Here is a 14,312-nt window from a genome sequence, read left to right on the forward strand (position 1 = left end):
GGGGGCAGCCATGTTTTTGTTATCTGGAACGGCCCCGTTAGATTTGATACGGTACCATGGTTCTCAGCTGATCATGACCCCAAACCATAATTTTCTTCACCCAATCCCTTCATAACGTCTAAACAACATAGCAGCTAGTCTCCATAGAAGCTAGTCTCCATCCACCAGGACACGAACAACTAAAAAGATAGAGCAAGGGGAGGGGAAAACTGCAATGAAATCTAGAATACACAGCGGCTTATCCGGAAAACTCATCTGAATAATTGGCCACATTTAAGCTTGAATATAGGAAGTAATCAATGTGAGCACTGGTATGTTAAATGGGGTTGTCCCACAAAAAATAATTGACTTAGAATGCAGATATATCATCTTCATCACCTTCAAATGTACATGTAGTGGCTAGTTAGACACATTCACACATATAAACATGAAAATGACATGAAGACACCATTGATTTCCCACCTTATTTTATTATGTTATATTATCAAATCATAAAACAGTACACAGTGATATACAACCAAAGCATCAGTAGACTACAAGAAAGATACAATGATCAGTAAACAATATGGCTGCTATCCAGATACTGTCTATGTATAAAGTGTCTAAAATGGGTGGGGATTCCTCGGCAATGTATATTGCCTGTTTAATCAAATCCTAAGATATTTGTAATATTAAAAAATCAAGATAAGAAAAGAAGTTACACTATGAAAGCCAGCAGACCCATTCCACAACTGTGATCAATCACTAGCCTCAGCAGTGAACTTCATTTACTGATGAGTCCAGTGACTGATTGCAGGGGTATACGGGCATGTAATTGATAGAACCAAGGTAACAAATCTGGAACAGGCTATAAATAAGTAAAGTAATGAGCGAGTATAAATAAATCTAAATGGTTAAAAATTGGTAATTTCATTCTTATTCTGCATTTTATAAAGATCTATTAACAAGTTTCTTTATACATAGACGGAATTATACTGTTCGGTAAATTATCAAACATTTTTTTATTTACCGTAGGGAAATACTGTATATAAATGACAATTTATCAAACATCACATAAAATACAATAATAACAAGTAGAAGCACCGACGATTCACTACATGCAGATATTTGTAAGATCACCTTTAGGAGAAAACAGTAATTAAAATATAAATACATTACAAATAATTAAAAAAAAAGCAACTCCTGTGGTGCCTATATTTACAGTCAATTTGTAACCAAACCACTGACATGCATCGAATATGTCCAACCCAAAAAAAAAATTAAAAATTGAGAGCCTTTTTGTAGGACATGTTCTGTATGATGGGAGGGGGTCCCTAAAGCATTGGGGCAGATTTATCAAGCAGTCTGAATGTCCGAATATTTCCAGTTGCCCATGGCAACCAATCACAGCTCAGCTTTCATTTGACCAGTGCTCATGAATATTTTAAAGGGGAGCTGTGATTGGTTGCCATGGGCAATTGGAAATATTCTGACTTTCAGACACTTGATAAATCTGCCCCATTGTATAGGTTCTTTACTGTGATTCTTGACTCAGCAACAACCATCTGATTGTGGATGTGCCAGGTACTGCAGCTCAACTAAGCAAAATCCTATTAACTATGGGATGAGCTGTGACCTTATCAATGGGAATCCTGGAGATCAGGAAGATACAACATTAATACTATTTCTCCGGAAAAAAAAAACACTTGAAATCCTTAAAGTCAATGTTATTGTGTAATATTTCCTCACAATACTACATGTTTCATGTTCCCAGTGCCTTGAAGCCATATAAAAATGCGGAATTCTGGGCTAGAATAGTTTCATTACCATTCTAGTGTAAGGGCTCCTTCTCAAACACTCACAATTTAATGTATTCCCTGTAAAAATAAAACTTGTTTAAGTGAAATACAGTACATTTATGGACATTTCAAGTCAACATTTAGAGAATGCAAGCAAAGAAAGTGGTCAATTGCTTATGGGAGGTCATTTAGGACAGGCTGATACTGGCAACCCACAATGCACTAAATATCTAGAGCATTGCCACGTCAAAGCTGAACTGTAGTCCTACCTGAGACTATCTAAACCAGAAATCCCCTATAAAATACATAAACAAGAAAAAAAATGGAAAAAAGCTCTGGCAAAACATAGAAGTGAAAAGAAAACTTTATGAAATAAAAAATGCATTAATAACATTGGCCCATAATTACTAAAAACTATGTGCCGTTTGCCTGTGTAGTGTGCAGGGGGCACCAGATTCGCATTTCTGGTGCCCGTTCTGCATGAATCTGGCGACCCCTGCACTGCTCCGACAGCGTGCACCACTTTTTTTTGGTGCAACTTTAACATAGGACGTGCTACACAATTCTGTCTGACTTTGCATAATAAATGTGGTGCACAGTCCGACTTTGCACAGGAACGCCTATTTCAGTGCAGTATAGTGTCCTGTGCTCCACAAATGTGGTGCGGACACTTCTTCAATACCTGTGCAAGCAGTTTGCACTGAAAGGAAAGTAAAAAAGTCATAGACAGAAAACTGGCACAGGGGCTTTAGTAAAAGCGGGCCACTGTGATGACAAAAAAGCACCCTAAGCACCCTACGTCCCCTGTGGTGAGATGAATTTACAAAAAAAAAAATGTTTTTCACATTACAAATAAATCCCATTGCTGTAAATGGAAATTGTGTAATGTTGCTTTACCACAGCACTGTATAGGTAGACTTAGTTATATAGATTGTGGCTGTTTTCTACTTTATCCACTGGCACTTTTCATCCAGATATTGGGCCGTATAGACAAAGGATGAGTATGCTTAATTGTGAGTAACTGTAACATACAACAAGTTATATCTACGTCATAAATGACTCCCATTGTGCTGATTAGTTGGATTAGCATTGTCATAGCTTTATTGGAACACAAAACCAAGTGCAGTCAGTGATGTAGCAACTCTTAGTGCAACAAAGTTAACAAAACGGTCATGTGAAATACTTGGGTTACAAATGTTCTTCTCTTGGAGACTATAAAACTACAAAAAAGTCAGTTTTGATTTGAGGACCACACACATGTATTTGCGAACAATTACAATGTGCACTTTATGATGTAATTTATTTTATGTAAGTGACTTTAGTTTATTTTTTGTATTTCTGTATTGCAACTATTATTGGGTGTTAATTGTTTTTCTTGCGTTCCCTTTGCAGATGCCATTACTACAGCCTGCTTTCTTTTTAAAGCTACATTCACATTGTGTCTTTTGGGCATGTTAGGCATGTATACCAGGAAAGCTCCTGGGGTATACACTAAAAATGTTTATAGACTTATACTGGCAGAGGGTGGCATCCTTTTTGCTTTTGGACAGTATACATCACATCCAGAAGGCTGCGTTTATTAATACTGTTTCTTGTGTAGACTACAGACTGTGCTCAGGAGAAGCTAAGGCTAAGAGGGATGGATGCCCCAGTATGGCATCCATCCACAGCCTCTGCTGATCGTACAATGTGGACGTTTCTTTGGTGACGTAAATTCCAATATCAGGACAGTTAGGTCACCCTGGAGACTACCAGAACATCAGCAAATCACTCCTCTCTAACAGGATGGAGCTGAACCAAAAACGGATCCAACTGTATGCACATATAGTGGGATACACTGTAGTCCTCTGTTGTAAGGATACATTGTGAATCCTCCCAATGTATCTTTACAAGAGAGGCAATAAAAAGAGCCGTGAATCTAGCTGAATATATACCCCTCAGTGAAGCAACCTGATGCCTTATTGTGTCCCTCTTATCTGTGTTCTCCAAAGTGGTTAAAACACTAATTTAAGTTGATTTATAGTCAGTCTAATAAAAAATGTAGCTTAAAACCCAATTAGAAGAAGACAGATATGGGATCCTTTTGAGATATAGGAAGCTGAGGTTTTTCTCTGCAAAAGCTAGCAAACCTCTACAGGAGACAACAAGAAAACCTATAATAGAAGGGATATTTCCTTATAATAGATGCTATTACAAACTTGTTTACAGCTTTTGACTTGACAGTTTTTTTTTTACATCTATACTATTTTATTTCACATGCAACATGAAGATATAAATGTGAAGGCAGGAAAAAAACTGTGCTGTCAGTGCGGCAAGATCCAGTATACATCTATTTATTCCAGTGGCAGCAGGATTCGGGGACTGCTGAGAATAAGATGAGTGGCTGTCACTAGTGACACATTAGTAGCTTGCCATTATTTCTGTATGAAACAGCTCACAGCATGTACGTTTGGTCGGAGCCATAATTTAGAGCAAAGTGATGGCTTCAATGACAGTAGTCATCATTACTAAGCTAATTTAACAGAAACTATATACAGATATGTAGACAAATTGCTCCAGGTGTATCTATATTTACCTACCCAGATGGGGCTTTCCTAAAATGACTTCTTCAGGGAGGTTGTCACAGACATGCACCTCTATAGTAACCTGGGATATTGGAGGGTGCGTGTGACTTACGGACAAGGGAGATGATGGAAGCAATAGCAGAAAAAGAGGGCACCCGGCATGTTGACTATTTCATGTCTATTGTTTTGCCTTATAGCTTTGTGTAATTAGGTTTTTTGGGGTTTGAAGGTGCTTTACAATTAGCTTTCAGCGCAATGATGACAATGATAATGATCTAGCTGTTCTCATAATGGAACAGTATGTTTATATGTTAAAGTTGCATTATCCAATGTAATTATGCTTTTGGACAGCTATAATATGGTAATTTCTAGTATGTAAGATGCCCATAATACCAATGTTACTAGTTCAATGTTCTATATGTTCCAAAATTTTGATACAAATCATGGTATATTCAAAATGCACCAAAATGCTTCTCTTTCATCACTTTTACGTGTCATATGATTATAATATGTATAAGACAATTTATTTATGGGATGCACTGATTTTTATATAACCCATTTTGCACTATTTGATCATTGTAAAAGAAGATTATGACCCAAAGGACAATATAAAAAAGACATATGCCAAAATTTGCCAAATGCATCACACATCATAATAAAATCAATGTAAATTGGGTGCATCGTTTGCATTGTTTAAGCTGATTTATTAAAAAAAATTGGAAGAAATTGAGAGAATTTTAGAATAGTTTGATTGTTACTTGAATTTTTCACATAGCAATTGTGTCTCCATGTGCAGCTGATTCTAGTAAATAGTATAAGGTCAATTGCCACCAGGATGCTAAAGTAACGAAGTCAAGCAGCCTCCAGGAATCTGATCAGATATCATCATCTATGTCATCACAAACGCTTGAGATCATGTAACATGTATGTAGACTCATTAGATGTGTGAACATAATGTTATCAATGAGAAAAGCCTTAAGGGAAACAAACAGCTATATCCATTATTAATGTATCAGTCATGTACAGATGTGTCCTTTATTATCACTACTCTTGGATACACATGTACGGATACGTGTCACATTATTAGAAGCTTTTTAAGAAAATGCTATGTTGTGCAATTGTATGTGTGTATAGAGCTACTAAGTTTATGTAGTAGTGTTGAATGTGTTCCTGTGTGTATGTGTAGCAGTCCTGAGTGTGTTCAGGTGCATGTGTATAGCAGTCCTGAGTGTGTTCAGGTGCATGTGTATAGCAGTCCTGAGTGTGTTCAGGTGCATGTGTATAGCAGTCCTGAGTGTGTTCAGGTGCATGTGTATAGCAGTCCTGAGTGTGTTCAGGTGCATGTGTATAGCAGTCCTGAGTGTGTTCAGGTGCATGTGTATAGCAGTCCTGAGTGTGTTCAGGTGTGTGTATAGCAGTCCTCAGCTGCGAGTGTATAGCAGAACTTCTTCTGTTTAGGTGTGTGTATAGCAGTCCTGAGTGTGTTCAGGTGTTTGTGTATAGTAGTCCTAAGTGTTCAGGTGTGTGTATATAGCAGTCCTGAGTGTGTTCAGGTGTGTGTATATAGCAGTCCTGAGTGTGTTCAGGTGTGTGTGTGTATAGCAGTCCTGAGTGTGTTCAGGTGTGTAGCAGTCCTAAGTGTATATGTGTGAGTATATAGCAGTCCTGAGTGTGTTCAGGTGTTTATAGCAGTCATGAGTGTGTTCAGGTGTTTATAGCAGTCATGAGTGTGTTTAGGTGTGTGTAGCAGGCCCGAGTGTGTTCAGGTGTGTATATAGCAGTCCTGAGTGTGTTTAGGTGTGTATATAGCAGTCCTGAGTGTGTTTAGGTGTGTGTAGCAGTCATGAATGTGTTCAGGTGTTATAGCAGTCATGAGTGTGTTTAGGTGTGTGTAGCAGGCCTGAGTGTGTTCAGGTGTGTGTATAGCAGTCCTAAGTGTCTAAAGGTGTGTGTATGTATAGCAGTCCTGAGTGTCTTCATGTGTGTGTATATCAGTTCTGAGTGTGTTTAGGTGTGTGTAGCAGTCCTGAATGTGTTCAGGTGAGTGAATGTATGAAGAAGACCTGAGTGATTGAACAGATGTAGCAAAGTTGTATGTATGTGTGAATGGATGTAGCAGTGCTGTGTGTGTTGTGCTTGTGTGTGGGAATTTGTGACTGGTGAAAAATATATTTTTCCTTATTTTTGAATGACCGTGGGGTGCATCTTATAGTCACGTGCATCTTATATCACTAAAAATACAGTATCTATAAGTAACCACCTAGTGGTTGCGTTGTGAGTCACAGGCTTTATTACCATGTGACAGTATTATAATGATAAATTGTCATGGTTCATAAGATTGGAGCTAAATAAAAGGTGGAAATATCCGTACTTATAACAACATCTCAGGACTGCAGAAGTCCAACTATAGAACAGATGACTGAAGACAAAACAGTGTAGTCATTTATATCTTTATTGCAGAAAAGCAATGTGGTGTCATGGGAAGTTTGCAATAATTCTAACAAGTTTCATCCAGTTTATTTTTAACAATGAATATTACAATAGAAGAACCTATGAGGGCACAACTTATGTGGAAGTGTGAGCTTCATGTATGATAACAGGAAAAAACTCTCCTTGCCTTTTAATTGTTACCAACCTTTTTTTTTAAACTGAACCCTGGCTGGTCTCTACGTACAACAAGGAAGGTCCTTTCCCTCTTTTATGTGAAAATTCACTGGTTTACCTGTAGAAAATTTCCTCCAAAGTCATATGATAATGAGCAGTTTAGAGACAAGTATGCCTGAGATGAGTCAAGTTTAGGGTGTAACTTCAGACCCTGCTATCTTCTATTTTATACTAGCTAGAAACATGTATCTGGTGTTATTTTAAAGATAAAAATCACATCAGGCTTGTGGCTCTGAGATCTACATAACAAGAGATACCGGCAGTTAAATACAAGGTAGGAAGTGGATTTTTATCAGCAGCTCACATTCCCAACTATGGATTTAACAGTCTGCATCTCCAGTTGTATAGCTCAAATAATCTTATCTTTTATATGACAGCAAAATAAAACTTCTATGTATTAGAGTAACGAAGATAGAGGTGGAGAGATAGAAGTAACACTCCACCTGTAACCTCCAAACTTTACTCTTCTCAGTCAAATATGACTCTTCTCAGATCTTTTTTACATCAATTTGGAAGAGATATCTTATAGGTAAACAGATTTTACATAAAATAGGGAATTCTAGAAAATATATTTCACAATGGGGTAAAATCTAGTGTAAGGTTTCTTTGAAACGGAGCTGGAGCATGAATATTAGTTCTGTTTTCAAAATGGCTGCCTTTAACATGCACAGGTAGTGGGTTTTTGTACTGAATACATCCTGTTGTAACTAGTATTGGGTATTGTATATTCCAACATAATATTTGCCTTAGGCAAAATACAGGCAGTCCCTGGGTTACGTATAGGTTTAGTAGGTTTGTTCTTAAGTTGAATTTCTATGCAAGTCGGAACTGTATACTTTACAATTGTAGCTCCAACCAAATTTTTTTGGGTCTCTGTGACAATTGGATTTTAAAAATGTTCGATTGTCATAAGAACCAGGATTTACAATAAAGCTTAAAGGGGTTTTCCCACGAACAAAAGTTAGGCCCTATCCCGAGCGCTGCACTCACCGATCTCCGTCAGCTTTATAGAGATTAATGGAGCAGAACAGATGTAAGTCGGGTGTTCTTAAGTAGGGGACTGTCTGTACATTGGCCTGTGGTATCCCAGGAGATGTGCATGAGACAAATACCCAATAGTCCTTTTCTGTTGTCATGGACACTGGAGCAAACATCACACACGGATGACATATGGGCCGCAAGCAATGGACCATGCTCCAATATTGCACAAGTTCATGTGCAGGAGGCCTAAGTCACAGCTTTTCTTAAAAGATATATTCAGATAAAAGGTAGGCTGCCTTATACTGAAGAAGAACCAAATGTAGCGGATTTGCCTGGCAGCCATTTTGTTAACAGATCCAGCAGTCATGAGACTCCGTCTTAATGTAGTTGTCCACTTTCAAATAATTAATATAATTGTTTTTAGGAAAAGTTATACCATTTTTCATATACTTTAGGTATCAATTCCTCACAGTTTTGTAGACCCCTCCTTGCTGTCATTCAATAGGAATATCATTGTTTACTTCCTGTCAGGGGCGTAACTTGAGGGGGTGCAAAGGGGTGTGCGGTCGCAACCGGACCCAAGAGGATTTGGGGGCCCATAAGGTGTCACTTTCCTATATGAAATGATTAGTAGTATAAACCATACATTATAGTCGGGGCCCTGGCACAAACTTTGCACTGGGGCCCATTAGCTTCAAGTTACGCCACTGCTTCCTGTGGAGGTAAAACGGTTCCTGGTCATGTGATGTCACACAGATGCGTTGCTCGTTATGTGACATAAAGTGATCAGAACTGTACCTGTACCTATATCACATGACCAGGGACTGTTTATCCACAGGAAGTAAACAATGAAGTTTCCCGTTGAATGACAGCAATCGGGGATCTATAAAAAAAATGAGGAATTGATACAGAAAGTATTTTAGAAAATTGTATAACTTTTTACTACACAAACAATGTCAATTATTTGCTGAAAGTGGACAACCGCTTTATTGATTTAACACCTGCCTCACAAATATGACCACTGATGCCATATATGAACAATACTATAAAACCTTAGGCCTCATATATGAAAACTGAGTTACCAGATATACAAGGCCTCTTGAGTATATGTAACTGATATAAAATGTCATAACAATGTAATAACCAGACAATGCTGACCTCACACACACACAGCTAATGTTCAGTTCCTCGAAAAAAATGAACTAATAAGGAATGAAAAAAGTGCAAACATTAAACGAAAAGATCAATAAGCAATTTAGCGGATACAATCTGAATATCACATGGTTTTGCATTAATAAATTAGGCATTTTTCACAGAGCTCTGTTAACATTCATAGATCAAGAGAAGCCGTTAAAAGTAAAGCACAAAAAAGATTTAGTTGACAATTTCCTGGCAATTCAGACGGGATAGCAGAGATGTTAGCAAGATACAACGAGACAAGAGCTGCACAACTGATTCATAAAATCCACTATGAGGGGCAAATGGGGCTGAAGAGAAAATAAGATTGTTTAATGTATTTGGAATTTAGCATCTATCTGCTATAGTTATTATATATGTGGTTAAATTACAGTCATCTGCAATAAACAGCAGCCTGCTGCAATTCAGCTCAGGTACATGCAGATTCAAGAGCGCCCCCTTCTGAGTAGTCTGTGTGTGTGCCAATACATTTTGAAAGAGAGTTAAAACACTATATACAATCCAAAGACCACCGTGGTACTGTTACTTTTTTACTGTAAAAAGGAGACCCTTTCTTGTATATTTAGCAGCCATTACGCTACGTGTGTTATTAACCTTACAGTTACTTTTGTGATGCCCGAACTACATTCTCAATGAAAGGTCTCTCACAAACATTATAAGGAAACTAAATAAATTGCAATTGCCGCATACAGTAAAATTCCTCTTATTCATAATAATTTTTTTTTACAGCTTTCTGATCTGTATAACTTTTCAGATCGCATATGGAAACATTTGCTGGATTACAGATTAAAGAGAACCTGTCACCTCGATTAGGCCCCACAAACCACAATCAGTACTTTGTCCTTTAGTTTGCAAATGTTAAATCGCTGCTCTTTTATCTTCTATAGCTTCTACCATTCTTCAATAAATCACTTTTATGTTTGCCCTAAAATACAGTCAAGTAGGCAGGGAGCTTAAACCTTACAGTAAAGCCCCCTCCACCTCCTTATTGCCGATGAGACTCCAAACTCTGCCCATCAGCGCCAACATAAGTCTTCACCTCTGTCCACGTTCTTGTGCATGCGCTGTGATTTCAGCACTGGCTCGGCACATCCCCGACTGGCGGCGGCGACTTTACAAGACCATGGGAGTGGAGGGAGTTTGACTTCATGGTCTTTACTTTATCTTAGGGAAGATAGTGGAAGAATAAATCCTTATGCACTCAATCATTTTTTCCTCAGGTGGACTTTTGTTTGCGGCTGTCTCACAGCTCCATGTATTTCTATGGGGTCATGCACACAGCTGAGGATTCCTCAGCACTGAGATAAAAATTTGGAGCAGGTCTTATTCTTGTGAAAAATATGGATGACACAAAGTTCCAGCATTCACCAGCATTTGTTATTTTTTGTAGATCTACAAAAATTTATGACATACAGCTGACATACAGCCATACAGTTTTTGTAGCCATATGGCTTAGACTTGTGAAAAATACTGTTAACACATAGAATGCAAAACTGTCCAATAATGCTGTATTTTGCAGCAATAGGAAGAATTGGGAAGATTTATCAGAATTTTCTGAGAGCAGAACTGTTGTAGTTGCCCATTGCAACCAATTAAAGTTCAGCTTTCATTTTTGCACAGCTGTTTTTAAATTTAAAGCTGATCTCTGATTGGTTTCCATAGGCAACTAGAACAGTTTTACCTCAGGCACTTATGTCTGAGTTTGTGTGTTTGTGTCCGGGAGGCCTAAGGCCACATTCACACGACCACAATCCGGCTGCACAATTTGTGGCCAGATCACGGCCCCCGTTGAGGATTATTGCACCTGGTTGCGGTGCAGTAAGCACTTGGTGGCTTACCACAACGCGGTTGTGTCTTAAAATATAGGTCATGTCTGATATTTGGGAAAATATGTGGCTGCTCTTCATTCAATGGAAAGTGAAGGGGTGAAGAGCCCTTACTGCCTCTCCCTTCTCCACCGGCCCTGTGCTCACCCAGGATCTGGTCAGGGCAAGCACACAGCTGTGTGAATGTAGCCTTAAGAGTAATTTTTGGAAGAATGGTGAAAACTTTCAAAGTAGCAATTTTACACTTGTAAAGGAACAACAAAATATTGTTTGTGGTTTGTGGCCTTATCCAATGCGACTGGATCTTTTTAAAGGAATCTTACACACATTATCATTTATAGAATGACAATCCTTGTCAATTGGGGGGGGATCCAAAAGTAAAACACGGAAGTCTAGAGGATTTCAGGTGTTTTCCCTGATCTCACGCCAGTCATTTATGGCCATATGTAGCGTGCCAATAGGACAACCTGTTGCCTCTTAACTTGCTGGCAGGAAAGCCAGAGGGAATATGAAATTCTTCCGACTGCCACGGTCTATTATCAGATGCAATACTCGTTTTCACAATGCCCTAAAATTTCTACTAATCCTACCTCCTATCCACGGCGGTCTTTAATATTTTATGTAGTGGTGTCTGTTGGATTATATTGCATAGATAAAATCTAAAGACCTATCATATTTATAAAGGCAAATCATAACGACTCCCGTCCTGAATTTTTAACATTTGGATTCTGTGACCTCGGCTGAGTCTCATGTGGGAGAGCACTGTGTAATATTTTATGACTAGAAGCCACAATTGCTGCAGAAGGCTGCATATATTACAATGACAAAGCCCTGAATCTCAGCATCCTGGATCTGTGCCTAAGCATTACCTAGTACGACTGCAGATTTGGATGTAGTCATTATGAGATAATTTTTTTGGGATGTCACACGCTTAATGTTGTCTTTCAGGAGCTTCTCCAAACTTACCACATATGCTTGAAGAAAATAAATGTAACATACCTAGTGCCCCAAGAAAGAACTTTATGAACCAGAGTCAGCCTTTGTTTCGCGCCATTTTACGTTATTTAGCTTAAACTATCACCGAGTCACAAACCAGAAACACTGCTCCATTTTCTCTTTTAAACTGAGTCTCCTACTGAATCCAAATCATCCGATGACAGGTGACGATACAGGTCCTGTAAGATGAAGTGGATTATAGATTTGTTCACCTGTTATTCTAGGTAATATAATTTTCATAGTCATTCTGTCACAAGCAAATATACAGAGGTGCTGACATAAAAACACACCAGAAACAAGAAAAAGGGTGTAAAAAAGGTCATACATTAACACTACAGAAAAATACAAAGAGCCATAATAACATAATACATAACAGAAACACTGCAACAAAGTAACAGAGGAAATTAAGAGGAGTTTATAGCAGGAGACAATTTTATTGTTCCTTTTTCTTTCTGTACAAAACGGTATAAAGGATATAATAAATTAGTAGCTCACGGCGGAAATATTTTCTGAGAAATGGTGTGAAAAGAAAATCAATAATCTTGAAAAGGAAGTTTAAAAAAAAAAACAAGTTACAAGAAAAGAAGAGCAGTTAATATGAAGGCATAAAGCAAAGTATAGGCCTCCCCAATTTTGGGAAGTGAAAGGCGTTGGTCCAGTAAATTAACAAAACTTGTAGTGAAACTTTGTGTTATTGTATTCGGAAAAAATGAAAGATTAGGTGTCTTTGGAGTTTTGAATAGATACTGAGAGATGCACATACAAAGCTGTTTATTTTATTTTTATATTGGTAATTGACTTGTTCATTCTTCTGTTGCCAATAATATATCCACAGAATAATATGATGCAATGTACTTAGAGCTGCACACCAGGAAAACTAGATTCAGAAACCTCAGTCTCCAAGAGAAAGATGAACTTTTCCATGTTTTGTAGAGGTTAAAGAGGTTGGCCACTTTCATTTTTTTAAATGTATGGGGGGGGGGAAGGTGGGATAAAAGGAAATTAACCAATATACATCCATTAAAAGTTCTGAACTGCTTTTTTAATATGTAAAGTGAAGCCTCCCGTCTTTCACCTCATGAGCTGCTATTCCTGTCCATACAATGGCCACAGATGGAGGGTCATGTGATCTCTAACTGTCCATGACCAATCTACTTTCTAGGACCGTAATATTGTATTCATGGATACTATAATAATGTCTTGGAAGGTAGATTGTACATGGACAGTTGGGATCACATGACCCTCTCTGCCTCTTTTTGTGATACTTTCTGTTTTCCTACAAAACAGTAACACCCTACACCGACCCACTCCAGGCCGGCCTCAGCCTCCGCTCGGCCAGCCATGCACCACCTTCACGCCCCACTGCCGTGATTGGGCAAAATAATCTCAAGTAATAGCAATAAGCTAGCATTTCGAATATATCAGGGCTTCTACGCCAATGATGTGGAGCGGAGCCCCTGATAAATTTCCCCATTATCTTTATATAAAATGCTATGTACAGCTAATACCAGGGGAGAGGGAGGAGAGGTGTGTTTGGGGTGTCTGACCTCCAGTTAAAATCATTTTTTCCCCCAAATCCTGCAATTACCATGCAACAAGCTAAAATTGTTTAGTATAAATTAATATGCAGATGCCATTAGCGTTGGAAATGTAAAGGTCGGCGCCAGAAAAAAGCATAATTACAGCAGCAATTAATTCATCTGAAAACTTTTCAAACGTGTTTGTGTATAATTGCTGCAGTTCATTAATAAAAGCACGGTAATGCTAGAAGCTAAAGTAAGTGCCGAATATTCCCATCTGGCGAACCAGCGCTGAACTACACATCTGTCATTACAACAGCCCGAACATCAAAGTCTGGCACCAGGAGTTACATCGAATCTGGAATTCAACATGTCAAAACAAATGGGCTGGCAAAGCCGACCTTCCGTATAGAGGAGGAAAAAATAACCCTTACATTGAAGAGAAAAAAAAAATCCTCAAAATTGGGGCATGCATTAATAGAGGGAACAGATTTTCCATACTGGCACCAGTTGCTAGGCAACTACGCGAAAAGCATGATATCTGTTACACATCATTTTCAGTAGATTTATTTTTAAAGAATAGTCAGATAACGATGCAAAAGGCTGCGGCACATGTAATTTAGTCTCCGAGAAAAATGGGTGCAATGCACATTAACGGGACAATTTAACGTTTGTCTGATATCCTAATGGTAATATTATTGAGGATAGTACAATAGTTCCATTGTACATGGTAAATTCCAGAGGAACAATGGTCCATTATCATTCATATTATCAAGCACCATCAAA

The 14,312-nt window shown here is 38.3% G+C and overlaps 1 protein-coding gene across 7 annotated transcripts in view; it reads right to left on the bottom strand.

The window, feature by feature from the left end:
• The window catches only part of DCLK1 (doublecortin like kinase 1), a 212,467-nt gene that overhangs the window by 59,011 nt on the left and 139,144 nt on the right, over positions 1-14,312 (bottom strand). The window contains exons 7-8 of one of the 7 annotated variants that reach the window (XM_072134417.1): positions 12,104-12,185; positions 451-1,856 (exon numbers count right to left, since the gene is read on the bottom strand). The exons of 4 other annotated variants lie outside the window; for them this stretch is intronic. In XM_072134417.1, coding sequence (XP_071990518.1) covers positions 12,129-12,185 — 57 coding nt within the window. In that variant the 3' untranslated portion in view covers positions 451-1,856; positions 12,104-12,128. 2 more of the 7 variants (XM_072134418.1, XM_072134415.1) reach the window with 2 other exon arrangements.

Source organism: Engystomops pustulosus, chromosome 2 (genome assembly GCF_040894005.1).
Source record: "Engystomops pustulosus chromosome 2, aEngPut4.maternal, whole genome shotgun sequence".
Lineage (NCBI taxonomy): Eukaryota > Metazoa > Chordata > Amphibia > Anura > Leptodactylidae > Engystomops > Engystomops pustulosus.